Raw genomic sequence first — 24,038 nt, 5'->3', positions numbered from 1 at the left:
TGCACACGCATGTCGCATGCCGCCACAAAATGTAAGTGGGGTAGGTGGGTATTTCGTCTGATTGAATGTGAAACGTGGAAATGTGAGGTCCATGACACCCATATCCGTGTTGCTTCAGCTGTTGCTGTTGCTGTTGCTGCTGCTGCTGCTGTGTTACGTTGCGTGTGGCTGTGAGAGTGGTGCGTGCAGCATGTCATCAACACGAAATCAATCGTCGTCTTTGTTTGCCCTCAAAGTGTGTGTGCGTCATGTCCGTAACAGTGTGTCTATATGTCCTGCCCACCACTACAAACACAGCCACAAATTCAATTCGAAAACCCATACCAAATCCAAGTCCCTATGCAAGCTCTTATCTCTTCCTGTCAACTGTGATATATCCATTGCATCCATTGAGCATGGAGCGTGTAGTTGGAGACAGAGAGACGCAGAGAGAGAGAGAGAGAGAGAAAGAGAGACAGGGGAAAAGCATTGCACTTAGTACTAACCCAGACACACGCATGGGCGGTGGGGTGTTGGGTGGGGGGAATAAATTATGCGTGAGTATTAGTTCATTAAGCAATGGCTACCGAAAAATGTGATACGTAAAAGCCAAGAAGTGTGTAGCACACACACACAGCCACGTATCACTAATTGCATACAGACAAACACATACATATACAGACACACTTTCATACATAGGCAAAGACGTATACAGAGAAAAACATAGAAATAAACAAACAACAACTAGGATGAGAATGAGGATACATCAGCCGTTGACTAACAACATACATGACCAGTGGGCATCCCCCACCGGACACTATTGCGTTGCAGTGAGGATGCTCTGGACATGGTTGGGAGGTGCCAGGTGCCAGGTGCCCGGTGGGTGCTGCTACTCAACTCGAGTGCGGTGTGCTTCACGTGGGAGTGTGCTGTATGCGTGTATGGTTGAAATGATTCGTTGATTGAGATGGCAAAAGAGAATTTTATTTAATTGCAAGCTCATGAGCAAGTACATGCAACCACCAAAAACCAATTTCCAATGAAATCAGAGATAATCGAAAAACGAAACGAACAAACGGGCTAATTCTTTTCGGGAAATTCATTTTTGAGAGCTCAAAAGGGTTCATAATTAATTTTCAATGGAAACTCTTATCAAGAATTTTGGGAATTCTTATTTAAATTTTCTCAGAATTTCCACCTCTCGATGCAAGTCGATTCGCATACATTTTTAAACACAGTTTCTTTTAGTTCTCTGATTATATGCGAATTTTACAATCTTTTTGGCAACAGTCTAGACTGTACTAGGAAACATTCACTATCGTTGTCGAAGCTCGAGATTTATGGCTGCAGCCAGTCTGGCTTCTACATTTCAAAAGGAAACCATCAATTGCAATTCATTTTTGATGCAAATACAAATATATAGATGCTATATTAATATTATATGAGTATCTATCGGTATCAATACATTTACAGCTGGACGAATGTTTGTGGGTTTGTGTGTGCGGCACTAATTAAAGCACTCAATGAAACGAATCGAAATGAATTAAAACCAAAATGATAATGAAAGGTTCAATGACGAATTTTAGTGGCAGTAACAGTAAGAGTGCTTTAAATTTGTTGTGGGCCATGTGGCAAGTGGCATGTGGCTGTGACAGTACTAGGTAGTTAGTGAGTAAGTGGTGCGTGGGTGGGTGAGTGAGTGTATTTTTGGCTGATTTTACAGACGGTCAAAAGCTATGGTTTTTTGTTGCAGTTGTTTTGTGGCTGTGGACTGTACTTCTTGCGACTGTGTGTTTGCTGTTTTGTTTTTGTGTTTGTTGTTCATTGTTACCTTTGGTAATTTCTGTGGCACCATTGGCTTTGGTGGTGACAATGGTTGTTGTTGAATTTTAATTGTTGTGGTTGTTGTTGCAGCGGCTGCTGCTGTCGGAATGGTAGTACTTTTTGTTGTTGTTGTTGTTGTTGTTGTCTTAGTGTTGTTGTTGTTGTTAATATTATGGGCTGTTGTTGTTGTTGTCTGGTTGTTGGCCTGTGACATTTTCGATTTGTATTTTTGATAATTTTGGTTTTCGTTTGTTGCGATTTCGTTGCACATGCAAATGAAGTTTAGTTTGGTTTTTGTTTTTTCTTATTCATAAATATACAATCTATACGATGCAGCATATTCTGTCACACGGCCATTCACACACGCACACACAGACACATGTCGCATGCATCAAAGTAGAGTCATGCGACTGATCTCCCTCTTTGTGGCACTGGCACTCAATCAGGCACTCAATAAAGCATTCATTCTCTGACTCTGTCATTTATTCAATTATATTCCCGCTTGCAAAACTCACCTTGATCGATGGCGGTCCACTCGAGTGCGAATCATTATCCGCCAGCACCGACGGATTGTTCTCATCCACGACAATAATCTCATAGTCGCTGTCCTGGATCTGACGTCCACCTACAAAGACCGAGCAGACAATTACAGGAAGAGAGAAAAGAGAGAGAGAGAGAGAGAGAGTAGAACGATTAGTTGCATGCCACAAATCAGTTACAAAAGTGTCTGTGGCTGTGTGTCGACTGTTTCTCGTGTATTTGCTTCGATTACTCGATTACAATCAGATTACAATCACTAAAAGTAGAAATCTGTAGAATTTACTGTAGCACGAGAGGCTGTAGGAAAACTGAAACGCTAAATGGAAACTCTAAGAACTCAACACGAAAACTGCAATGGTAAAAGTGTACGGTGGGAAAATGAACAAACGGAATAAAAACCCACAGAACAAAAAAAAAAACGCAGAACACAAGGAGAACTCAAGAGGTAGACACTCTGTAGACACTCACAATACACAGTCACAGACACACACACACAGGGAAGAGCAGAACAGGGAAGGGGGTAGAGGGGAGAGAACAGCAGAACGGTGGCGAAGTATTAACAGGGAGCATTTGCATGAATTAGTCACGAAAAGTGCTCCCTCCTTTCATAATTTTCCTGAGAGTGTGAAAGGCTGTGGAATGTTTTTCCTAATCTCTGACTTCGAGTGTGCAAAGTGTGAAATTCCTTTCCATTTGGAGCAGGCGACTGCCGGCAGCTGACTTGTGCCTGGCTGCCTGGGTTTTATCTACAAATTAACCTTGTATAACAGTTGGCTCTGGTCTGATCTGATCCAGGCTTAATTAAAATTTATGATGGTCCCTGACATGCGAATGGTTGCCATGTAACACGTGCTCCTGTCGGCACCAGTCCCTGTCCCTGTCCCTGTCCCTCTTCTCACTCTGCAATGCCCATTAAGTATGCTACAGTTTTGTGCACTCGCGCTGGCCACTCTATCCATTATGCCCCGGCTCCACCATTATTCCATCGCCCGATCCTGCTTCTACTTATGTTTTTTCTTTCGTTCGTTTAATTTTGCAATTATTTTCATGCACCGCCACGCACACACATACAGGCAGAGTGCTGGCCACAAATTACTTTTGAACAGAACTCCGAACGTGTTATCGGTGCCAGCAGTTGTACAAACTGTTTTCCTTCGCAGTTCATACATATATACATATTTTTTTTTCTTATTTTGGTTCTTCGTCGCTTTTCATTTTCATTTTCATTTTTTCCCCTACGCTTCTCTCGTTTTCTGCTTTCATAAATTATCCCAAAAGTTTTTCCCCCATTCTGTTATTGTTGTTGCTGTGGCTGCTTTTTTCGCTCGTTTTTCGTGTTTTTTGGCGCGACTAATTTACATTTTTGTCGCTGCCATTAAAAACGTAATGGGAATGCTGTTGCTTTTGCTGTTGGTGTTGCTACCCTAGAATGTGATTTACAGGCTATCTATTCCTTTCTTGGGTTTGCTATCGAACCCATTTCATTCGTGCTTGAGCGATCGATGGATCGACCAATGTGCAAATTCTGAAATGCATGTTCGAGCGCTCATCCGAAAGCAAGGATTATTGTATTAAATACAATACTTGCATCTGAGAATTCTTTCTTTGAAGATGCAATAATCTCGGATTCTACAGGGTACTCCCTTGTCTGTCTAGCCTCTTGCTCGTCGCACCTTCTCCATATTTTTTGCTGCTCTGTTTTCTGCTGTGGCGGGGGATTTGGTTGGCTCGGACCATGTCCAATGGCAATTTTTAAAATGCAGGCGTGCCGAATACATTTTATGGCCTGCCTGCGAAATGTTTTATGCGCCCAGCCACACACACATACACACACCCACACACAAAAACATACAAGCCCAATACTAGCACACACGGTCACGGGTCTGAATGGGAAAATTGTATAATTTTCATGTAATTCATTTTCATAAAATGTAAAATTAACGAATTCTGTTTCATTGCCATTGCTGATGGGGTGGATGTTGGTGGAGCGAGAGTGCGATACATTTTCAGAGTGGCCCCCGATGGCCTCTGAGTCTGCTCCCAACCCGATTTTATATATATGTGTGTGTGTGTGTATGTATTTGTGTGTGTGTGTGTGTGCGTGTGTAGCAAATGAAGATAAATGAAATAAAATGTCTGCTGACAGCATGAAAATGACGAGCCAACAGAGTAGAAAGAAGGCCAGACAGAGCGAAACAAAGAGATAGAAAGAAGGAAAGAGAGAAAAAGAGAGAGAGAGACTGGTAAAAAATTCTAGTCTGATGTGTGTGTGTGTGTGTGTGTGTGCGTATGTGTATGTGTGTTGGGGTGTTACAAAGATAGATTGCAGTTTTTAAAAGCAAATTTGGATAACGTATCCCCAGTAGCCACGTAGCCCCTAGCCTGTTTCCCATTTGCCCATTTCTATTCCACATGAAGCTGCCACAGCAGAGCATTACATTGCACAAACACACATGCACACACACACACACACACACACACACACATATACACTACATTATTTCAATTAGAAGAAGTTTTCCCACAGGCTAAAAGCTGTAAATAGTTTTGTAGACAAACGATAAATACCAAAAACGAGGACTGGACTTCACTTCCATCTTCAAGCAGAAAATTTGTTCGAATTTCAATAAAAGAAAATGTATGTACGAATATGTAGTAAGGTGCAACCCCAAAACGGAAAAGCTGGGGGAAATCTGAGAGAAAAAACCCCGGAAAAATCGAAAAATGCGAGATACCGAGAAAAGCTGCAAGCCAGAAGCCAAAAGACCAAGCTGAGGGGTAGGGAAAAAACACTCTGATTAAGCCGGAAGAGTCACGGGGAAAATTGTGGGGTTTAAATGTGAGCTCCCCCCATTCAGCAGTCCTCAGGTCAAAACGAGATGGATTATGCACTTAAATATACTTAAAGAGCGATAATAATGTTAATGATAAAAGGGGGCCATCGAAGGTTAAATTAATTCCAGGTAGGGGATGGTGGCTGGGGTTCATCATCCGCGGAAATAATTCAATATTTAATACGCCTTGGGGTCTCAGGAATGCCAAAGAATGAGCGACGGGGGAATTGCTAAAGCAGGGCGGATGTTATTAGCAGAGCTTGCGAAAGAGAGCGGGAGAGAGCGATAACTAAGAACAGAAAAGACAAAAAAACTCACCACTCAAAGGAAAATGAAAATGATCTTTGAGATATTATGTACAAGAAATGCGTACAAAACCCCAACCCACACTCGCAAAAACACACATACACATAAAGGGAGCTAGCACACACACACACACACACACACACGATTGTAAAACAGAATTGGCAACAACAAGATTGAGACTACAGAGGAGACACACACACACACACAGAATAGCTACGAATAACTACTAGTAGGTACGGATTACGGATATAACGGACTACGGACTACGGATAACCGAAGGAACGGAACAATGCAATGTTGCATTGTAGCCAATGCATTGGCTAGACACAAAACACAGAAACGATTAGGTATAGCGATAAGGAAACGATAAGGCAGATTAAGGTATAAAGGTAAGTGAGGAAAGGAACGGAAAGCAGTAGAACGGAACGGAAGCAGTAGAACGGAACGGAAATCTAAATGAAAATTACTCGCTACAATCTAAATACTAAATAACAGGGGGCAAAGGGTAATTGTAGTTTAATGATAGAGATACAAAATACAAGACACAGTTACATAGATAAAGATACAGAGAGAGAGAGAGAGAGTCGAGAGAGCGTGACTTTACAAACTACTCTACAAAACACTCGAGCGAGCGATACCTGTTCCAGAGCCGGAAACGGATGCGTTGCTGCGTTGTCCATTGTAGCGGTAATTATTGTTTATTGCGTTTGTCTTATACGCAACGCCTCCGCCTACGCCTACGCCAACACCACCGTCTCCTCCCATTCCCATGCCCATGCCCATTCCCATGCCCATGTTCATATTCATGTTGCTCATGTTACCGCCTCCAGCTCCAGTTCCTGCCCCAACCACAGCTCCAGCTCCAGCTCCAGCAGCTGCAGCAGCGGCAGCAGATGGTGTAGCCGAAGTACTGTGGCCGTTCCTCAAATTCCGCATGTTGTTCATAATATTGGCATTATTGTTGTTGCCACCAGTCGTGGCATGGCCATTCACCAACTGTCCTCCAACTGCTGCTGCAGATGCAGCTCCTCCAGGCATCTGGTACTCCGTCAATCCATTTTGCTGTGTGGCTGTCTCTCCGTTGCGCATGCCGTAAGCATGCGAATGTGGATGAGGATGCGGATGCAGATGCGAATAAAGTCCAGCTGTCGATCCATTCTCTCCGTACAGCTTCCCATTCAACTGTTGCTGCTGTTGCTGTTGCTGTTGCTGCTGGTGACCATTGATCAGTCCATAGTGGGACTGTTGCTGGTGTGGATGGTAGTGTTGCTGCTGCTGCTGTTGCTGCTGCTTGTGGAGCTGCCGGTGCGTCTGCTGATGGCTTTGGGAGGCCAGTGAGGAGAGCGATGAGCTTGAGGCCGGCTGTGAGGTGGCCGTCGAGCTTGCTGACGAGCTGCTCGAGTGCGTGGCCAAGGGTGTGGGCGAGATGTTGCCACCAAGCTGCTGTTGCTGCTGTGATGCTGCTGTGTGCTGCTGCTGCTGCGGTTGCTGCTGCTGGTAGTAGGCAGCCGTCATACTCGTGTGATGGTGGCTATGGTTATGGCTTGTCTGTTGTTGTTGCTGCAGCTGTTGCTGCTGTTGCTGGTGGTAGTAGTGTTGCTGCTGTTGTTGTTGCTGTTGCTGTTGCTGCTGCTGTTGCATGGTGGAGGCGGCAGCAACATGATTTTGATGCGATTCGGGCAGGAATTGCGGGTAGACATGGTGCGACCATTGCGGAAACAGAGGACGCGCACTGGCGGCTTCTATCGGTTATCGGTTATCGGTTATCGTTATGGTAATCGTGATTAAATATCGTTGTTGTTTATTTACACACACACACATTTTGTGGGAGGGAATGGCGGGCAGGGATACGGATTTTGCGTGTTTTGTAGGAGGGGCGAGAGGCCGGGCAATGATGTTTTTGTTTTGGTTTTTTTTATAAATCATTTTGTTTTTATTCCATTTTTTGTTTTTATTTATTTTTTTGATGTTTTTTTATTTGATTGTTTTGTTTGTTTTTTGGTACAATAAATCCGAAAAAGCAGCGTGAAATGAAATCATCGGAAAACGGAACAAAGAAAAGGAAACATAAAACCGAATAGTATCTCCAACAATGGACAGATATGAGTTCTCTTTGTTTTTTTTTTGTATTTTTTTTTTGGGTGGGTCGACATGGGGACTGGCTAATCAACGAATGTGTTTGCTTAACGACTAGGTGATTATATATGTATGTATATGTATATATATAGAGAGAGAGATGCTTAAAAAGTATGGATGGGTGGGAGTTTTGGGATAAGGAATGTTTCGTCGCAGGGAGTGCGCCTAAGTGGAAGGATATTGGTTGATTGTGGATGGATTGGACTTACACGCACACACACACACGCACACGCACATCATGGGCGGAGACTCTCTCTGGGTGTCTGGGCGGGGGGTTTGGGGAGCGTGGACAATGTGCGGTGCGGTGCGTTGCGGTCTTTGTGTGCTTCAGAAGGAGTGGTTGGGTGGGTGGCTAACATATTTTCATAGGTCATGTGGCATCTACCAGAATAAACGTTCGTTTAGCTGTTCACAAAAACCAAACAAGAACAGTAAAAAGGTAACGCACAGAAACCAAAGCGAAACAAGCCGCAACCAAACGATACGAGAGCAACGAAACGCAAAACGAAACGAAAGTAAGGGCCGAATCGAAACATAGCCAGATATATGTATATATATATATATGTAGAGAAAGAGAGAGATATTAGATTAGATCATGGTTGGATTTTTTGTACAGATATCGAAAGTAGAAAACAATAAACGAGTGAAGTTTTCGGTGCAGCAAAATTGGAAACAAAACGAATGGAAAATAAAGAGGAAACGAGGCAAGAGTCGCAACCGAAGACAACACAAGTGTTACGAAACGAAAAAGAAACGAAAACGAAGAAACGACATGAAATGAGACGGAAACGAAAACAGTTTCAGTTTGAGGTCCCCACTCTTCTCCACACTGGCAGGTAGGACTTCCTACCTATGGCAGTATATTTGGTAGTAATCCTTATGGGCCATGGAGTATTTATACTATTTGTATAGCCCTATTTGTGGTGGTCAGAGTTGTGGGTGACTTACCGCCTCCAGAGGTGCGCTGCAGCACCGGCGACTGCCGCTGGATCTGTGGCTCAGCTGGTGGTTCCAGAATGTCACGATACTTGGACACCATCAGCACGGAGATAAAGTAGACAATGGCCAGGGAGAGGAATTGCGCTTGCTTTGTCTCCTCCTGCACAAAAGAGCAAAAGAACAAAGCAACAAGACAATGGGGGGTAATGGTTATCGTGTTGCGATCTGAGAGTAAGTCTCCACTTACCACATCACGGTAGATGACGGCCCTCAAGCGATTCACGTCCATGTCCTGCAACAGCTTCTCGGGATCCTTGACGGGCGATAATTGACCAGTGATTGACTCCACAATGTTCTGTGTGGTGCAATGACACCGATGAGTATTAGTATTAGTTCTCTCTGTCTCTCTCACTTTTTGTAGCGCGGAGTACTCACCTTTGGCGATGCCTGAGCACCACGAATGAGCGCCTGCAGATGCGCCGCACCGGGCACATCACGCGCTAGGGCGCCCACATTGTAGCGGGTGCGCTCCTTGCACTCTAGGCAGTTGCGCACGGCACAGGTGCAGACAAGGCGCAGACACTGGCGCAGTATGCCGCCGCTGGACATGTTCTTCTCGGCCTCCAGTTCTCCAAAGTTCAGCGAGGTGGCAAAGATCAGGACATCGGCCATGTTCACCAGACGCTGCAAGAAGGAGACGGCCACCTCCAGGGGCATTCCCTGCGTCGGCTCCAGCACATCCAGCTCCGACTGCAAACAATTCGTTGGCAATCAGTTCGCGGGAAAGGTTTTGGTTTATGTTTATGTTTAAACTTACATTCGGAGATGTGGCACTGGCCAACAGGGGCAACAGGCCGCCGCAGGCGATGATCAGATTGTCGGCCAGCTGGGAGATCAGATGCACCGTGTTCACCACAAAGATGGCATTCTCGCTGGAGTTGACAAAGTCGAGGACACTCTTGGTGGAGTGGCTGCGCCACACCTGAATGTCCGTCTCCAGCGAGAAGAGCACATCACTGAGCAGACGCTGATGAATGTACGACCACTTGAATTCCGGTATGCGGAAAGGCGGACGCGTCGGTCCCGGACTGAACATCGGCCTTGTCGAGCCCGACTTTGAGCGCGGCTGCTGCTGCTGTTGTTGCTGCTGTTGTTGCGGTTGCTGCTGCTGCTTTGCCTCCCCACTGGCTGGATTCGCTGTGTTAGAAGGGAAATATAGTATGAGGTGCCAAGGTTAGGACCAATCTCCCACTTACCGTAGTGACTAGGCTCGAGTGACTGTGCATTTCCCTCGATTCCCGACGACTGCTCCTCACAGTCCTCGACCTGCTCGCCGGTCTGGAATTCCTCCTCCTGCAGCTGCACCTCCTCCTGGGCCAACAGTGCAGCGTTGCTGCTGACTCCCACCCCAGCCTCATTCTTTGGCGTTGTCTGTGTGGTCGAGTCCACCTCCTTGGGCTTGACCCGTGCGGGCGTGGGTGCCACTGTTGCTGCGGCCTGCTTCTGCTGCTGCTGCTGCTGTTCCTCGGGCTGCGCCTCTGGCGGTGCCGGCGAGGTTTGGGTCGTCTGCTCTGAGGCCTCCACCTTGCTCACGTTGACGTTGACATTAACGTTGAAGGTGTCGCCCACCGCCTTCACAGTCTCCTCGACCAATGTGTCCAGCACCTCGCTGACAATGGCCGTTACATGCTCCTTCGTTTCAATTTCCAGTTTAATTTCCATTTCGGTAGAAGCTGCTTCTTCAAGGATTGCCGGCTGGGTTTCCTGGGCCAGGAATAGCGCAGCCTCCACCACCTCGTGGACAATCTCTTCGGCGGCAGCTGCCAGACTCTCGGCGGACTCCTCCGCTTGGGGTTTCTCCTCCTGAGGCACGTCCTGGATGGCGGTGGCTTGCGGTTCCTCTTCCCCTGCCGCTTCTTTGGCGGCTGGCAGCTCGTTGTTGTTGGTCTCCGTCTCGGTTTTGGTTTTGACTGGAGCATCTCTCGCATCTGTTGTATCTTTTGCCGCTGCTGTGGCATCGATCACCTGCTCGATCAGCTGCTCCACAATGTCGCGCACTGCCAGCTCCACCAGATCGTCACTTGGCTCGGCAACTGTCACCCGTTCGGACACGGACTCCGACTGGGGCTCAGCCAACTGCAACAGGAGATTATTCTCCTCGATCTCCGGCTCTGTGGTGGTGTCCGTGTCCGGACTGACGCTGATCTCCGGCGTGGAGCTGCTCTCCTGGCTGCTCTCTGGCTGCTCGACTTTCTCGTTATTGTTCAGCTTGTTGGCTGCTTCTTCAGTCTTTTGATTGGTTGCTTCTAGCGTGGGGCTCGGACTGGCGGCTGCCACTTCCGTTTCCGTTTTCGCTTTATCTGCAGCAGGACACTCGCTCGTCTGGAGAGGCGGGGCTGTGCTGATCTCGTTGGCATTGACCTCCGCTTCCGCTTCCGACGCTGCCTCCCCATCCGCCTCGCCATCCGCTGCGGTGTTGGTGGTGGTGCTGGTGGTGGTTGTGTTGATCTCCTCTTCGCTGGGACTGGGATTGTTGTTGTTGTTGTAATTGTTGTTGAGCAAATTTTTGCTATTCAGCAGACTGACATTATCCTGCGGCTCCATTGGCTCCTGCTGCTCTTGCTGCTGCTGTTTCTGCTGCTCCTGGGACTTCTTCTCGTTATTGAGTACACCCTGGACAACCTCGTTGACGGCCAGCTCAATCTCCTCATCTTTCAGCACTGAGGAAGCCTCCTGCAGCACATCGTCCATGACCAGCTTGCAGTCGTTGAGCGCCGCCTCGGAGGACTGCATAACATGCGCCACATGCTGCTCCACATCGAGCGAGTCCCTGGCCGTGGCCAGCTCCAGCTCCTCCACATCCATGTCATCGCCCAGCTGCAGGGCTTCCCTGAGCGCCGCCTGGCCACCCATCACATGTTCCAGCTCTGTCTGTGGCTTCACCTGCAACTGGACCTGAACTTGGTCCGCCTCCGAGTCCTGTTCCGTCTCGAGGCTGCCATTGCAGGTTGGCGCTGGCGCGAGAGTGGACGTGGACGTGGACGTGGCCGTGGCCTGGAGCGCTTCGTCCGTTTTGATTTGCTCGTTGTACACATCGGAAATGTTGGCAATGACCGACTTGGTGCTCGGTGGCATTTCTGGCAGCTCCTGTTCCGCCGCTGGAGCCTCAGCTCCGTCAGCGCTGCCGGGACGGAGAGAGGAATCACGTTCGCGTTCACTTTCGGGATCTGCGGGGTCCTGGGTTTCTGCTTCGTCGTCGACATCGACAGGCAGCTCAAAGCTCTCCAGCTCCTCGACGGTCTCCTCCTCCATCTCGTCCTCCTCCTCAACGACAGCGGCCACATCCTCCAGCGAGGCAATGGACACGGCACCCTTCACAGCTGGTACCGTGCCTCCAGCCTGGCTCTGAATGGGAGCCACAGGTGCTCCAGCTCCGCCTCCGTTCTGCTGCTGCTGCAGCTCCTCGCGCTCCCAGCCGCTGATCGTGCTGATGGGACGGGCTTGGCGCAGTGCCGGATCTGTAATGTTGTCCGTGCGCTGGCGCTCATAGTGCTCGTACATCTGGGCAAACTGCAGCTTGAACTCCTCGTAGGAGACCTTCGAATGGACGATGGCCAGAGTGTCCACCCAGACGCGCCAGCCGCCATACTCGTGCTTGATCGCATGGTGCAGAAGCATGCGGAAGAGCGAGTAGACCATGTCGCTGATCTTTTGTTCCTCGCTGTTCTTTGGGTGGATGTAGGCCATCGCGATTAGCCACTCCTGCCACACGGACATCTGCAGCACTGTGCGACGGTTCTCCCGATTGCTGTTGCACAGCAGCGTCATGTCCTGCAGGAACAACTTCTTCACATCGATCAGCGACTCGGTCTGCTTCGACTGTCGTATCAGTGTGGCCACCACCTTCAATATCACTGGATTTTGGAAAGTGTTTGCGGTTTGGTTACAATCAACGAATTGGGGGATGGCAATGAGATTCGGGGGTACCTATCCCTAAGTACTTACTTGGATTCTCGAGGCGATAATGACTCTCTGGTTCTGGGTGGCGCGTGTACAGAATCTGCTGCGATATGTGCTCCGTCATGATCTCGTAGAGGACATTGTAGGTGGGCAGGGACAGTGACTCCTCGTAGAGGAGCAGCCGTTCGGCCAGCAGCGTATAGAGATTATGGGGCGACATCACATCGTACTTGCGCCTAGCCAGGGAGGAAGAGTTTACGCTTAGGATAAGGGATAAGGCAGAAACACGATTGCTCGATACAGTAATCGGTACATTTATGCATGGGAAATTGTGTAGGGAGACACTCCAGCGATTAACTGTATCGGACACTGGACACTGAACACTGACACATAAATGTCCCTATCTGCTGTGTTCCCCTTTCCCAGTTCCCCATTCCCATCCACTTACTTGTGTGTGCTGCGCGACAGAAAGAATCCAAGGAGCTTGAGGGCCTGCAGGCGTATCAATTGACTTTCGGCCGCCAGCAGCTTGAAGATGCTGCGCACACCGTGCTTCACATCGAAGGCAGGTACCATGGAGCTGGGGTGCTCCGACATCAATGAGATGAGCATCTGCAGCACATCGTGCAGGTTTTCATCCTAAAGTCAACAGAATATTACTCAGTTGTCCATGTATATTTCCCACCCATGGTTCTATTCACCTCGTGCATTGTGGTCAAATAGTTGAGTATGCTCTGCAGTTCATCCTCCTTGACCCCGTTGCCGATCATTATCAGTTGCTTGAGGAACAGCAGGATGTAGGCACGTATGGCCAATATATCCTTCTGCGCGGGACGCGGTCCATCTAACAATGGCATGAAACAACATTCCCTAAAGGTTCTGTCTCTCTGTGTGTCTGATCCAAAACTCACCTAGACCCTTGGGTATGATGCCGCTCTTGGCACGTGGATTCACCACCCAGTAGTAGTACTTGAGAGTGTGCACAGTCTGCAGGACGGTGCTCACGCGTCTCACATTGCTGTAGATTTGAGTGTCGCTGAGGAACTCGGTGGCCAGATAGGAGTACAGTCGTGCCTGCACATTCGCCGGCGTGTAGATCCACAGTGCTGGGTTGAACAGCACGTGGTCGAGCAGCTGCCACGTGAGAAACGAGAAACAGAACAACTGCGGAAAATTAGTCAAGTAACTTATGCTGCCCTCGCATCGAATGGATCATCGTTTTGAGTAATCGATAGTACTCGTTGTACATCGTTAACACAGAGAGTACAGCGAGTACAGAACAGAGTTTTGCTCAGAAAGGAAGAAATGCGAGTTAGACGAGCGAGTGTTACGAGAGTTACAACACAATGCATGTTACGAATAAGTAGTTATGATTTAAAATACACACAAAGGATAGGTTTTCAAAAGAGAGGTGTGGATCATATGGGATAGTTTATGGGTGCGTTTAGAGATTATGAATTAAATAATTTTTTTTTTCATTGGTATACATACGGTTAACGTGAGTTTCGGTTTGTTTTTTTTTTAATATATATTTTTATTTGGTTGTCGTTGTTGTTGTAGTCATAGTAGTTGTTGTTGAGTTGTTGTTGATGTTGATTGGGGAGTTTATATTTTAAGGGGGAGTAGTAGTAGTAGTAGGATGGACAACATATTGTTTGGATAACACATGCAGCAAACACGGGCAATCAATCAACGAACGAACATAAAACGAAAGTTGGACACGAAATCAAGTCCAACGCAACCGAATGGAATGGAACGCAACGCAACGGAACGAAATGAAACGAAACGAAACAATTGGGCATTCCAGTAGTTAAAAAATATTTGTTTTGATTAGGATCTCAAGTTGTAGGTTAAATTCAAGGACTGTAGGGTTAAAACTAAGCTAAGGCTAAGGCTAAGGCTAAAGCTAAAGCTAACATTAAGGCTAATGTAGAGCTAAAATGTAAGGCTGAATCGTTTATTAATCGATAAATATATCGAGGAATTGGGGATTCACGGAGGTTGGAGTTGTGCTGCCACAGTATGATGATGAACTGATGGAAATTAATGGCTCCCACAAACTCCCAAACGTGCAGCATTGCAAACTCAGTCGACAATTAATCGATAAGGAAGTTTTCCCCATTTAAGCAACTCAGCTTTTTGTTTCCAAAATAAAAGTTCACTCAATAAAGTGCATTAAAGTAAGTCGAATATTTGGGAGGGTTAATCCGTACAATTAAGGCCACTTTTACCTTTTAATTTCATTTATCAGTTTCGGCCCCGGAGCTTCATCTGCAAACAAAACTTGTTAAGCTCTCGCTTCAACTTGTTAGATTGTCAAAAACAATGTTCGTCCCGGCTTCAGCTACAGCTACAGCTACAGCACCCGGCTACAGCTGTTGCCATGGCTCAGACAACAATGCAACATCAGGGCCCTTCCGAAAAATCCCCTATCCCGGCCCCCATTCGCCCTCTCTCGCTGTCAACCCGCTCACGTGTACGTTACGGACGGCAGCAACAGAAGTTTCCCAATTAAAAAGCTCTGCACCGAATGTAGAGTTTTTATTTTCAGCTTGAAAGGTGCCACGGAAAAATATATGTACGAGTACGAGTACAATATTCAGTGAAGTTTTCTTTTTTCTCTGTTTATTGTATTATTCATTTTGTGTTGGCAAAGGGGTTGTCTGTGGATGTGGATCTATAGGATGAACAAATAAACGAGTTTTAGTAAGGATGGGATGAGTGGATTGATGGTGGATCAATTAGGATGGTGCGATGCGGTGCCTGAACACAACTCTTCTCTCAATTATCCAAATGACACATTGAGCAAATTGACTAAGGGACGTGGGAGAATGATGGGAATATGCTACGGGTGGGGTTGGGTGGGTTAATGTATTGCGTATAAGCTGCGGCTACAGATGGATGGAGAGTCGAGAGTCTGCGGTTGAGGTTTAAACCTGAGGTTATCCCTCTCAGTTGATAAGATTATGTGGTTTTTCCTGTGGTTCTGTGATTCGACATTGACTTGGGCACGGGTTGGGTAAGAAGCGAGGTGAGAGGAATGAGGGAAGTATACGTAATCGAATGAAATGAGTTGGCTATATAATACACACATGTACGCAAATGTATCTTAATGGGGATGAGAGAGATACAGATACTCTCCACGATTTGTTCACGATACACGAATGATATGTGAGATGGTGACAGTGAACTGTGTGTGTGTGTGGAGCTATACAAATGATGTTCAACAAATTACGTTAACAACAGACACGCAGTACACGTACAAAATGAAACGGATACGAAACGGAATGAACAGTGGAACGGAAACGGAAACAGAAACGGAAAACAGAAAACAGAAACATTCGATATAGTTTTCAAAGGCAATTCTTGGTAGACAGAAATCGAGAGTTGAGCTTCACCTGGTAGAACTGGTTGTTGTTCATGTTGATGTTGTAGTTTATTTATAGTTTAGATCAGTTGTAGTTGTTGCAATTGAAATTATTAATATGTACGTGTGTGTGTTTTGATGATGCGAATCGAAAGTTTTGTATTGATCGATAAGCGATTACACCACAAAAGAAGTGGCAAGTGGGTTATGAAAACGGGTTTATGCGCGATGAGCAAGCGATTCGTGAATGTGTTTGTGTGTGTTTATGTGTTAGTGGGTCGTGTAGGCGGTGGCGAAGAGCGTGAAAAACAGCGCAGGGAGAGAGAGAGAGAAAGTGAGAGTATGAAAGTGAAAGAGAGAGAGAGAGAGAGAGAGAGCAGACAAAAGTAGAAGAAGACATTTAAATTGTAGTTTATTCATATTAATGTTGCACGTTCATTTTTAGTATTTTTGCTATGTTTTTTTTTTATCTTCTAGCATGGGTTTGTTGCCTGATTGCTGATTTTAGCTAAGAAAAGTATTCAATTTGGATTAATTTGAAAGCGAAGCGATTATGCAAGCACAAGCACGCAGAACGCCATGGAATGGAACACAAATTACACAAGCGAAATCGTAACTAAAGAATGAGTAGAAGTTTTGTAGCCAATTCAAGATGGAACGAGAAGAAAGGCGACGCTTAAACAGTGCACGAAAGTCATGCAGTGTAATGCTGGAAAGCGTTAAAACAGTGTTGGTGGGAAGTGCTGGTTAACTTAAAATAAAATTAAAAAGTTGAAACAACCGACTCTGTGCCGCATCCCACATTGAAGTGGAAGTAAACGAAGCCATAAGGATATGCGTTCTCCTAGCAGAGAGAGGGTTGCCTGCCTCTGTGCCTGTCTGTGTTTCCATGCCTCTTTGTTTTGGGCAGAAATCGGGTTAAGTTGTAGCAGATGCGGATTGCGGATTAGCCCACACTTGAGCAGCTTCCCCCATCATTATACCAGCCAATACACAGGCAGGCAAAGGCGCAAAGCAAACATTAAACATATAGTGGTTTAAATAGTATATGTGGTAGGGTAGGCAAGCCTAGGGTAGGGTATGTGTGTGTGTGTGTGTGTGTATAATAGAATATACAGAAATTGGTATAGTGGAAAGGGTTATTTGCTTAAGAGATTTTCAAGTGCAGTTACTTATAAAAGGAGAAATGTGAGCATTTGTTTACGGTTGTGTTTACTTTTTTGAAAGGATTACGCAGGCCTGTGTTCAACTGTGTGTGCCATCATTATCATTATCATCATCATCAATAACCATCATCACCATCATCACCATCATCATCATTATCATCAACAAAAGGCAAAACACAGTGAGTGCAATAGATAGACATAAGTAGTATCATAATATAGAGAGATATATCATGTTTAAATACACATAAATAAATATGTAAAAATAGAAAGCAGATTTGGCATATCATTTCGAGTAGTTATTCATTCGGTAAACATTCGAACGGGTTCGGTATGGGCAGGGTCAAAAGGTGAACGGGTTAACGGCTTGGGTTGCGTGTGTGTGTGTGTCTCTGTGTGTGTATGGGGGAAAAACATGTAACAAAATGTTCAATTCAAATGCGCAAAACATAATCAAACATCATTCGGTGGCTCAAAGTTGGGAGGCTCTTCACATGCTAACCCCCATTCCACGCTCAACTTAGATCGAACTTATTTGTAGATATTTGTACATCATAAAGACATTATATAGTAATGATAGTCCTCAAACGACATTAAACGACATTCAACAGTATCAGTTATCAGTAAACATGCTCTGGCAAACGCTTTGGGCATACGCAGCGTGGTCCATTCATAGTTGATAGAGCGCGCGATCAGGCTGTGATTGATTGATTGATTGGTTTCCTTCTTATTATCTAACATACGCAGGCAAATTATTTGGAATAATAGATACGTAATACAAATGGAATAAGGCTGAGATTTATGAGAGATGGTTGCAGGGTTGCTGATTGTGGCTTGGACGGGCGCGGAGGCTCTTACCTGCTTGAGCAGCAGATCGCTGTTGGCCGACAGGCACGTGACCAGATATTTGGTCAGATTGAGGAACGAGCCGAGCACCTCCAGCGTGAGATGCTCACGGGAGGAGCGCTGAAGCATGAACGAGATGACCAGAAAGCCACGATTCTGGATCATATGTTGCTGCACCGTCTGCGATGTCTCCACCAGTTCGCAGATGAAACCCAGCAGCTTGGAGCTGTAATCAGTCGGGTGTAGAGTAGTTAGGGGCATTGCATGCTTTTGTTCCGAGTTCGTGTCGATTACTTACCATAGAGAGGGATCCCGCTTGATGTCCCCAATGCCCTCGTGGGCCATATCCAGCTGCGAGAACAGCGGGAACAGCACCTGGATGCCGCCAATCGAGTTTAGGGTGCAGTGTATCGAGTGCGTGACCACCGCCTTAACGTCCTGCAAAAGCAAATTTAAATTTAATCATCCGCTTCTGCACCTGCCTCGCTGGCCGGTCGCTTGTCACCAGGTAAATATGGTTAGTCTGGTCGCCCCCGGTAATCGCCTAAGCTGTCGTCCACCCATATATTGGGTCGGCGACACGTTCCTCGTTCCTCGTTCATCGATTGGCCCTGTCCTACCTGGGCCTCTTATGATTCGTGTTTGTTTGTGCAGGAAATTACTACAAAATTTATTGAATAATTTTGTGTCCGCCCAACGGACTGCCGTGTCCTCCAGGAACTACAGGAATCTTAGAGGGCAGCCCACTACAGCCATGACCCAAAGCTAATAAGAAATGCCAAGGCATGCGCTCGTGTCGTAAAATGTTCTGCATGGAATTTATGTTTGCGAAGGACGGACGGACGACTTGCCCCTCCAATCCGTACCCGCAACAGTCCCTGTCCGGTGTGGCCCTCTGTGTTTACTTACCTGCAGCATCAGCGCATGCGGCGTGTGGACAAAATATGATACATTTCCCTTGGGGGATGACTGCAAACAGAGCTGGCCATCGGTAGCCACTGGATTGTACATGAAGACAATGGCATTCGATAGTTTTCCATCGTACAGCACCTGTGCGGGAGAGGGGAGAGGGGAGAGTGGAGAGGGGGAGGGATTAGAATGGCCTTCAATAAAATTCATTGAGTGGACAGTGCTCTGTCGAGCACTCGGACTAGGACTAGGACACGACCCACAACGACCAGCCACTGCTCCTCTTTCCACCCCGCGAGAAGATGTGGTGGGGCTTGGTCTGGTCATGACAGTGTGCTATACTTGGGCTTTGTCTATAGCTTTACATATAGAAATGGACGGCACTGTACTGTACTATGTACTGTACCTTATAAATAAAATTCTCGTGTCACAATGTTCGTTCCCGTACTCCTCCGAAACGGCTTGACCGATTCTCATGAAATTTTGTGAGCATCGGCCAACATCTATTTTTCATACCCCTTAGTGATAAGGGTTGTCCACACCATTATAGAGGGTATAGGACGCATGACACATGACATTGTTGTCATATATTTTTTCAATTTTGTATTGTTTTGTTTGTACAGTGAGCAATGCCAAGAAAACGCAACGGGACTGATTTGAGCCTTAATAAGAGTAAATCTCGAAGCTTGGGAAATAGAAGATCCGAAAGAACCGAAGAACAAAGAATGGAATCTTTGCAATTGCGCCAAGAAAAGTTAAAAGATACACGAGCTGAACGTGTTCACAGTCAATCGACGCAGAACAAATGACCAACAACGACAACAGGTACATCGAGCATTTACATCTGATTCATTCCTGCGTCTAGCATTCTAGTATGAGCCCGATATTTAATATTATGCTCATTCAAAAGTGGTAATGGTGCTATGGACAAGGAATGTCCGCATTGTCATGCTCTGAAATTGTCATGAAAATGAGCCAGCTGGGATGTGTTGCGCGTCAGGAAAAATGCAACTACCTGAAATTGAAACCACCTTAACCATTGAAGGGTTTACTTATCGGCACGGATCCAGATTCTAACGTGTTCCTGAAGTCAATTCGAACATTCAATTCATGCTTTCAAATGACATCGTTCGGAGCAACAGAAATAGTTTGAAATGCAAATGGTTAACAATAAAATCATACATTTAAAATCAGAGGCCAAGTTTATGATAAAATGGGCACACTGCTGCCAATTCTAAACGAACCACATACATTTTTACAAATCTACTTCATGGGCGGCGAGGAATCGCATGAATGCACGTTGTGATTATAAACCATTGATTAATTTTATGCCAGACGCATCGTCAGCGAGCTGGATGCTCTATTGAACGAGCACAACGAATTGTTGAAAATATTCAAATCACACATGCACAAGTTACAAATCGATAATCACGCTATCGTCATTAATCCTGATAAAACACCAGCTGGAGAGCACATTCGTAGATTCAATGCACCCGTTGTTGATGCTGTTGCTGGAATCATGGTTGGCGATCGTACAGGTGCACGAGAAATTGTGATTCGTAGAAAAAATAATAATGTTCAGTTCATTGCTGATACACATCGTTCATATGACGCTCTCTAATATCCGATAACATTCAGGAAGGGACAAGACGGATATTGCATAAACATAAAACAACGAGATCCCGTATCAGGTACTTCATTGATTATGCATTTTTGTCTACACTAGAAATTACTTAAAAATTATATTGTTATATGGCAAAACAACGTTTGCCGGGTCCGTCTTGTATATTACTCCTTGCACACATTTATATATGTTTGTATATCTTTTATTTACAAAACGCATCGATTCATTTACTCCACTTGCTCGAACTCGTTGAGTTTTTTCTTTTTGATTTTTCCTCTTGCTTTTTCTGTTGCTGGTGCATTACTGCCTTCTTCTTCTACTTTTTCTTTGGGTGCCATGAGCCGCAGACCGCCGAGGCATAGGCCAGAGGCATGGTGTGTGGTGTGGTGGCTTGGTGGTTTTTTGTGTGCTCGGGTGATGGTAAGCTGGTGCTCGTGTGTGGCATTATTATTATTTATATTCATTATACATATACATATGTATGTGTATGTATGCATGTTGTATGTACTATAATTATAGTTATAATAAATGCTGGCTGGCTTGGTTGGATTTGCTGGATTTTGCTGGCTTGCCGGCATAATTTGCTGCTAAAAATACTTCTTTTTGCGAAACGGAAACGGGAAACAGAAATTAACCAAGCAACATGAAGGGGAAATACACGCAAAAACAGAAGCGACAAAACCAAGCCAAAAATAATAAGCAAATACATGGAAAAACATAATGGGTATCAATCTAAAAATATCTGCAAGTTTGCCCCTGTTCTGAAGGGATGTCCATCCATGTTGTAGCCACTATAGATTAAAGCTTTACTTAGAACCCCTCCCCTACATGGAAGTACTTCCATGCTACATGGTACTTCCCGTTAAAAGCGCAATTTGTGTACTCTTCTGTGTGTGTGTGTGAGTGTTTGTGTGTTGTGTTGTGTTTCCCATTCCATTAACTCAACATTCAAAATAACTAAAGTACTCCCAGCACTCGCAACACTTCCCAACACTCCTCCTTGCTCCCAACACTTCCCAACACTCCACACGTTGAAAGGTAGCAAGCAAATGGCATAATGCTCCTGCCCAGGCAGGTGGGTGGGTTCGTTGGGTTGGGTTGGTTTAATGGCAACGACACGGCACAGAACGACTCTGTTTCGGGCCGTGAATGTGGAACAAGGCATCCAAATGTGTGAGACACTGTTCTCGTTGTGTGTGTGCCACGGAATATGGAACATGCGCGCCCAAAAGATTTCCCAAACAATCTACTAGGAGTGCAGAGAAGACAGAGAGAGGGAGAGCGCCTTGCATTTGGCTTTGTCTACGAGCGAGCGGGAGGGAGGGAGGCAGTGCCGTGCACCTGCGAAAGTCTACGCTACATTTACTTCCATCTCGAGGCATTGTTGGAGCCATAAAATTCCCCCCTCTTGAAATAAACTTTAAAAAGCCGTTAACACAAATCTCTCGTCTAAGAAAATACTTCAAAACTCCAAAACTGAAACTGTAGCTGAAACTGAAACAGCAAGAAATACGAAAACTTTTGTAGCAAATTTCAATATCGATTTGACTGCTTCCCCTGCCCCCTGCCCATTACAACTGCCAATAAATTCTTAATTGCTCTAGCACTAGGTGTGGGCGTAGGTGTATCCCATAAACTTGTTGTCTTACTGGCACAGCCACAAAACCACTTAAAGAACTTAAAAGAAATTAACAAAAATGGGAAATAATAAATAAAAGGGCAAAAGAAAGAGTTCGCTTACAGCTTTCAGCTGGTTGATCTCCTCCGTGTCGGCACCGCCTGCCGTTGGGCCAGAGCTTTGGCCGCTCACGCTGACAGACATGCGACGCAATTGGTCTGTACGACACGACACGACGACACGACAACAAAATTAAAATTGGAATATCAGAAAATCAGAATTAAGCAAAACAAAGCAAATCATAATGTGAATATAAATACCAAAAGAAGCATTTCCAGTAGGCAAATGGCCGAGCGGATCTTCTGCAGTGCCCCCAGTGGCTCCCTGGCCTGGGATTGGGTGGACTTGGACTTCCCCCTCGTGGATGTTGTTGCTGCTGTCGCTGACTCCTGCTGCTGCTACTCCTGCTCCAGTGGCTGTTGTGGCAGTGCCTCCGCCTCCGCCTCCGCCTGCAACTGCTACAACTCCTGCCCCAGGTAGCGCGGCCAGCGTGACGGCGTTGCGTGCGGTCAGCACTGCTCGAATCTTTACGAAAGCGGCATTCAGATCGAGCCGCTCGTCCGACCAGTCAATGGCCCGAGCCTCCTGCTCAGCGGCCAGTGTCTGAAACTGTAACTGCAGCTGCTGTTGGCCACTGGCGGCTGCCGCAGCGGCATCGATGGCACCGCCACTTGCAGCTCCACTGCCGCTCCCACTACTGCCAACGCCCAGTCCCGCCCCTGCCACCATCAGCGACGTGGCTGGCAACAGTTGAAAGTGACTCACCCGCTTGTGATTGTCCGGCAGATTCAGATAGCACTCATTATCGAAGCGAAATTGCGACTGTTTATTGTTCGATAGTCGATGGTCGATGGTCGATTTTCGGTTTTGGTGATTGGTGCAAATATTAGCGAGTGTGCGGCAGAAAGAGAGACACACAGAGACAGAGAAGAGAAAGAGAGAAAGAGTAGAGCAAAAAGAAAAAGAAAAAGAATTGAAATCAAATCACATTATTCTTCTGTACATGAACATGGACAAGGACAAGGACAAGGACATTTGCTTGCTGCGCAAAAGCAAAGTGGCTGGAGTGCTTTATAGGGTGCAGTTGTGCCAAAGGGGGGAGGTTCTCAATGAGGGTTTATGACTTGTAGGGGGGTATCATACCTTATAGCCCGGCCCCAGGCGATGCATGGCACATATCTGTTGTGTGGTCAGCGCTTCGCTGAACAAATAAATGGCTGACATTTGGCCACAAAAGACACGCTCCTCATCCAGCTCCGGTGTGGCGCCAATATAGCACTTGTCAAAGGGCTGCACCAGAATATCAAATAAAAGATTACAAATGAAAATGATTTAGATTTCGATTTCGATGCAGGATGGGATCTACTCACATCGTTTGTGGAAACAAACCAGGCCATTTCGGTCGAAGAGGCCAGCTGTCCATTAACGAGGCACTTGATTTCGCTTTTCGTCCAACGATTGTAAATATACACAATAGCAATCATATACCACTAGGAAAAGGAAACAATAATAATAATCATAGCAGATGGTAAATGATGGTGAAGATATTTCGTACCTTTCGCGGCTGGAACTCATATTTGACACAATGCTGAAAGCCCTTGCCCTTCACCTTCATGGATGTCAGCACCAGACAGTTGCCCACAAAGTGCGCCGTGTAGCCCACGCCCTTGGAGGTCTTGAAGCTGCACACAAATCAAGTAATTTAAATACCAAAGGATTTATCTGATGAAAATGATTGTACTTACCAATAAAGGTAGGGCTTCTCGCGCTCAATGTTCACCGAATTGATGGGATCCAGGCGAAACCATGTGGTGAAGGTAAATCCATTCTCATACGGCCACTTGGCCAACGGCGGCAGTACCATGGCCTGCAAAATAATACCAAGGAAAATGCACATTAGATTACTGATTTCATATAATCTTCGATTGCTGCT

The 24,038-nt window shown here is 46.0% G+C and overlaps 1 protein-coding gene across 23 annotated transcripts in view; it reads right to left on the bottom strand.

Annotated features, from left to right (window-relative positions):
- Window positions 1–24,038, bottom strand: part of LOC117590506 (neurobeachin) — a 200,752-nt gene that overhangs the window by 6,992 nt on the left and 169,722 nt on the right. For 2 of the 23 annotated variants that reach the window (XM_034283175.1, XM_034283168.1), the window contains exons 5-27: window positions 23,851–23,972; window positions 23,661–23,787; window positions 23,476–23,595; window positions 23,249–23,395; window positions 22,366–22,927; window positions 22,169–22,263; window positions 18,804–18,944; window positions 18,193–18,332; window positions 17,907–18,120; window positions 17,102–17,134; window positions 15,917–15,925; window positions 13,430–13,682; window positions 13,220–13,362; window positions 12,967–13,157; window positions 12,564–12,778; window positions 9,815–12,472; window positions 9,376–9,755; window positions 8,994–9,308; window positions 8,806–8,913; window positions 8,568–8,718; window positions 6,122–7,225; window positions 2,319–2,428; window positions 1,811–2,008 (exon numbers count right to left, since the gene is read on the bottom strand). In XM_034283175.1, coding sequence (XP_034139066.1) covers window positions 1,811–2,008; window positions 2,319–2,428; window positions 6,122–7,225; window positions 8,568–8,718; window positions 8,806–8,913; window positions 8,994–9,308; window positions 9,376–9,755; window positions 9,815–12,472; window positions 12,564–12,778; window positions 12,967–13,157; window positions 13,220–13,362; window positions 13,430–13,682; window positions 15,917–15,925; window positions 17,102–17,134; window positions 17,907–18,120; window positions 18,193–18,332; window positions 18,804–18,944; window positions 22,169–22,263; window positions 22,366–22,927; window positions 23,249–23,395; window positions 23,476–23,595; window positions 23,661–23,787; window positions 23,851–23,972 — 7,536 coding nt within the window. The remainder of the gene's footprint in view (window positions 1–1,810; window positions 2,009–2,318; window positions 2,429–6,121; window positions 7,226–8,567; window positions 8,719–8,805; window positions 8,914–8,993; window positions 9,309–9,375; window positions 9,756–9,814; window positions 12,473–12,563; window positions 12,779–12,966; window positions 13,158–13,219; window positions 13,363–13,429; window positions 13,683–15,916; window positions 15,926–17,101; window positions 17,135–17,906; window positions 18,121–18,192; window positions 18,333–18,803; window positions 18,945–22,168; window positions 22,264–22,365; window positions 22,928–23,248; window positions 23,396–23,475; window positions 23,596–23,660; window positions 23,788–23,850; window positions 23,973–24,038) is intronic. The other 21 variants (XM_034283178.1, XM_034283174.1, XM_034283182.1 and 18 more) reach the window with 18 other exon arrangements.

The sequence above is a fragment of the Drosophila guanche genome, unplaced genomic scaffold (genome assembly GCF_900245975.1).
Source record: "Drosophila guanche unplaced genomic scaffold, DGUA_6, whole genome shotgun sequence".
In the NCBI taxonomy this organism is placed as follows: domain Eukaryota; kingdom Metazoa; phylum Arthropoda; class Insecta; order Diptera; family Drosophilidae; genus Drosophila; species Drosophila guanche.
The sequence above is the reverse complement of the archived record's forward strand: the minus strand, read 5'-3'. Positions and strand labels throughout refer to the sequence as shown.